Raw genomic sequence first — 5,000 nt, forward strand, 5'->3', positions numbered from 1 at the left:
CAGTTCTTCCAAAGGTGCCACTTTTGGGTGAGGGTAAGAGGGTATACCTCAAAAGACAGGGTAGTTAATGTAGGCCTTCACACATAGTACAGCATATTATACTTCTAGGTTTTATTGGAAATCTTCTGGACTGGACTTGCTCCCCGAACTGACTGATATAGGTTTGAGCAAAATACGTTATTGTCGAAGTACCTAAGGATACCAGCTATCACAAGTATCTCACGGGAGAAAACAGACATTGTTCTGAACTTTTTGCAATCGGTCAGGTCACTGCCTGGGACTGTTTGCAAAATAACAACTGGCTATTGCCTGTAACACGACGGCAGACGATTGCGATATCCAGGAATTTTACAATCCCTCCCGCCAATACTATCAGTTGCTAAAAGTGATGTGTGTGTGTGTGTGTGTGTGTGTGTGTGTGTGTGTGTGTGTGTGTGTGTGTGTGTTTGCGTGTTTGTATGCGTATATATACAAGAATAAAATTCAAACATTCTTTGGTGTTACGGGACTAGATTCCAAAACATGAACTTCCTCCAAAGCCAAATCCTATTGTTTATTTCCTCATTGATAAGATAAACAAAATTAATGCTCTGTTTTGCTCAGTTAAGCTCTGTTTTGGCCTGGTTTATTTGTACTCAACTGATATATGCTTTATGTTTTGTTCACTGATCCTCACATGGACTGTAAAGTATATGTGCAATCAAATTCATCAATTACTGCATCAAAAATTATTATTGAATTTAGATTGCTTGAATCAACCCTATTAGAAAAAAAATGTACCCCGCCTAACTATTACTTCTTTATCAGGCGGGACGCCCTTATGCACCATTGGTAACGTGGGCGTGTCCATCATGGGCAGCATGAGCGTGGGCGGCGGCGAGGCAGCGAGCGTCGTGACAGGGTCTTCGGCGGCGAGCCTGACATGTGCCATCTGCGGTGACAGGGCCACGGGCAAGCACTACGGCGCCCACTCGTGCGATGGCTGCAAGGGCTTTTTCCGCCGCTCCGTCAGGAAGAATCACACGTACAGCTGCAGGTGAGATGGGGGCGCACTCGGTCGCGTGGGTTTCATGGTGAGTGTCTGTGTTCTTTTGTTGCACATATGAGGTTCCTTGAGCGGGACTATTAAAAGAATTATATTCTGGTTTAGGCAGGATTTATGGTGCTCAATTGATAGTGTCTTTGTGTCATTTGGGCTCAAGTTGCCACGTTGCATTGCAAGATGCCTATTTGACTGTAGAAGTAATAGTAGTTATGGTACTAGCAATGACGATTATAATAATAGTAATGGTAACAAACATAACCATTAAAAGTCAGTAACTAAAACATGAAAGTGTGACACAACTATAAGAAAATCAACCTGACCATAATTTAATTCACTGCCACACTTAAATATAAAAAACAGATAAACAAATAAATCTGCAGGTTCAATCGTGGATGCACAGTCGACAAGGACAAAAGAAATCAATGTCGTTATTGCAGACTGAGGAAATGCATAAGGGTTGGAATGAAAAAAGATGGTGAGTATTGTATAGTATGCGTATGTATATTTTTGCATATTTTGACCATTGTTAACAAAGTACCGTCGCCATTTCGTAGCAATTTTGTCGTCATGAGAAACATTTCCTGTAGTGATATGACATTTTTTTTTACATTTTTACTGTCGCTGTGTAACTATTAATTCTCTCTCTCTCTCTCTCTCTCTCTCTCTCTCTCTCTCTCTCTCTCTCTCTCTCTCTCTCTCTCTCTCTCTCTCTCTCTCTCTCTCTTTCTCTCTATTAATCTATTTATCTGTCTAACTCTCTCTCTGTCTCCCTCTCTCTCTCTCTCTCTCTCTCTCTCTCTCTCTCTCTCTCTCTCTCTCTCTCTCTCTCTCTCTCTCTCTCTCTCTCTCTCTCTCTATTTCTTACCCCCATTTCCTTCCCTCTCTTCTTCCCTTGCACAAAGCTGTTCAAAACGAGCGCGACAGAATCAGCACTCGTAGGCTCAGTTACGACGAAGGGGGAGGCGCCAGTGGCATGGCGCTTTCCACGATACTCAACGCTGAACATCTTTCTCGACAGGTATTGCTCAGTGTTTATCTCAAACCTCATTTGTTCTAATTCACATTAAACGAAGAATAAACAAGAAAACATGAAGATCAAAAATAATCGTTCATTATATTACGATATTGGGAGGTACATTTTCTTACCCGTCGTGTTCTTTATCATCCTACCTTCTAGTTCTCGCCGGCGGTAGGTGACGTGAATGTGATGAACAAGACTGTCGCGGGTGTGATGGACGTGTGTGAGAGCATGAAGCAGCAGCTCCTGATTCTGGTCGAGTGGGCCAAGTACATTCCCTCGTTCTGCGAGCTTGTTCTCGATGACCAGGTACTGTCGTCGACTCTTCTGCGTATGAGTATGAGCAACGAGGAGGATAATGATTCGTAACACAATGGGAAATAAAAGAATATTACGTAGCTCAGTCTATTTTCTATCTCTCTGTCTATCTAATTATCTAAATATATTTATATATGTATATTTATATTTATCTGACTGACTATTTATATCTATCTATCTGTCTACCTGTCTATTTATCTATCTATATCTACATTTCTCTCTCTCTCTTTATATATAAATATATATACATATATATATATATATGCATATATATATATATATATATATAAATGTATGTATTTTTTTTAACAATATATCTATCTATCGATCAATCTATCTGTGTGTGTGTATGTACATGCATGCACACATACTTACAAATACACACACACACACACACATACACACACACACACACACACACGCACACACACACGCACACGCACACGCACACGCACACACACACACACACACACACACACACACACACACACACACACACACACACACACAAACTTACAGGGAGTGTAACTGCAAACCCCAATGACTAAGATTGTACTTGCTTGCCTTTCATTGTTTATAGAAGGATGACTCGCATGTATTTACGCAACCATTTAGACCCTACCAAACAAACTGCCACACTGGTGAAAGTTGTTCTCCTTCTGTTTGTATTTATCCTACACTTTCCTTACCATCATTATGATCGATACATAAGTCTATTTCAGAAGCGTAAGGCCACACTATTTTATTTCTTGCATAGCGGGTAGAACTGACGAATATGTAATGTAGGAGGTAGGAAAAAATAAAAATAAAATTGGTCCAAATAATAGTTGTATTTATTTTTTCTCTTCTGAGTGCCGAAAAAAATGTAGGCAGAAAAAAATATGTAATTTTTCGTGTGTATCTGGTGTTTCCTTTAACCATATGGCTCCAGTTAGATAGATTAGACTGATATAATTTAATTCTGGCAGGGTCTTCGTTTCCCATGTTTTGAATTAATAGTGGTATAAAATCAAATGGCCATAGGATCCTCCAGGCAGCTCGGCGGGAATAGGAAAAGTAACACGGAAAACGCCAGGAATTATTTTCGGTGGGAATTTTAAAATCTATCATCGACGGGCCCGCTATGCAAGAAAAAAAAAATGGTGTGGCCTAATCAGTTACAAATATACTACCGAGTTGAGAAAAAAAAAATGCAAGTAATGGTTAGGTTAAGTAATTTCCCTTCATAGATTTTTGCTCTTTTTTAAACTGTAGGAACACAGCCACCGCCATGCATCACCAGGCGCCTGCTCAGTTTATATTTTTGTTCTCACTCCCTAGGTGGCGTTGCTCCGAGCCCACGCCGGGGAACACCTACTCCTGGGGGCAGCTTTCCGATCCATGAACCTCCAGAACATGATCTTGTTGGGGAACGATTGCATCATCCTTAGGAACTCTTCAGGTGATGCAAAGAGGGCCAACTGATAAGAACTCTTGCTTGTGTGTGTGTGCGTGTGGGTGTGGGTGTGCGTGTGCGTGTGCGCGTGTGTGTGGGGGTTTATAGGTAATGGCCTTTAACCCAACCGCCCCGGATTTATGTTTTGCTACCTGTATTTTTTTGTGAATTTTGTTACTTACAGATGGCTCCACATGTGCTCAGCCACCAATGAGTCTATCAGTAAACCCTAATGACCGATCCTGATTTCCGCATTTCTTGAATTGGCAGGAAACTGTTTTCCTTTTTAATGCAGTTGATATCGATTATTATTGGTATTGATGTTATGATTATTAATTTGTTATTAAAATCTTGGTAACATTTAGGACAGTGAAATAGTGCAAAAGACCCTTTCCAAAAGTCGAGGAAAAGGGTAAACAGGTGAGATAGATAGGACTATTAACCAACTCCTTGGTGACTTAAGCACTTGTATAAATTTGTATTACAGTGGGCATGGCATGTATTCTTGCCAAATGGGGCGACTGGGTTAAATCACGCGCACATCCAGTCTGGTTACTTTACAATGCGATTTGCTAATTAAAAAGTAAACTAAAGATGACCCATCCTCACTACTAGTTATCTGAGTTAGCCGTATGATTAAAGTTAGTTGAACTTGCCGTTGAAATGTTGCAGTGTTTCGCATGTTGGGAACTATTAATCTATTCTATTCACATGATTCAATATCTCTGAAGACATTATGTATTTCAAATAAGTTTTGAGGCGTCGTATTATTGAAAAAAGTGCATGTAGTTATAATGTTAAAGTATTTCTCATTAACATTTTATTATTATCAGTAGTACATTTACTATTATTTTCATGTTTATCATTATTAATATTAGTATTGTTATTGTTACTATTGCTGTTTTGTTATTATTTTTTATCATCATCATCAGTATTATCATTACAACAACAACTACTACTACTTCTACTTCTACTATAGTTGGTAGACTGATAGAGATGATGAGATGTGTCGAGGAACGAGCTCTGGCCCGCCCAAGCATCCGGCTCTCTATCGTTTCCCTTGACGTTTAACCTGACAGCTTGGTCCCGCATTCCAGAGGTGGAGATCAGCCGCATCGGACAGCGTATCATGGACGAGCTGATCAAGCCGCTCAGGCAGGTACAGCTGGACGAAAATGAATACG

At 40.1% G+C, this 5,000-nt stretch overlaps 1 protein-coding gene across 3 annotated transcripts in view; it reads left to right on the plus strand.

Moving 5' to 3' along the window:
* The window catches only part of LOC125025144 (hepatocyte nuclear factor 4-gamma-like), a 27,461-nt gene that overhangs the window by 18,267 nt on the left and 4,194 nt on the right, over positions 1-5,000 (plus strand). For all 3 annotated transcript variants that reach the window (XM_047613105.1, XM_047613107.1, XM_047613106.1), the window contains exons 3-8: positions 808-1,036; positions 1,426-1,520; positions 1,948-2,063; positions 2,223-2,372; positions 3,702-3,822; positions 4,914-5,000. The exon at positions 4,914-5,000 is cut by the window's right edge and continues 33 nt beyond it. In XM_047613105.1, the coding sequence (XP_047469061.1) occupies positions 808-1,036; positions 1,426-1,520; positions 1,948-2,063; positions 2,223-2,372; positions 3,702-3,822; positions 4,914-5,000 (798 nt within the window). The remainder of the gene's footprint in view (positions 1-807; positions 1,037-1,425; positions 1,521-1,947; positions 2,064-2,222; positions 2,373-3,701; positions 3,823-4,913) is intronic.

Source organism: Penaeus chinensis, chromosome 4 (genome assembly GCF_019202785.1).
Source record: "Penaeus chinensis breed Huanghai No. 1 chromosome 4, ASM1920278v2, whole genome shotgun sequence".
In the NCBI taxonomy this organism is placed as follows: domain Eukaryota; kingdom Metazoa; phylum Arthropoda; class Malacostraca; order Decapoda; family Penaeidae; genus Penaeus; species Penaeus chinensis.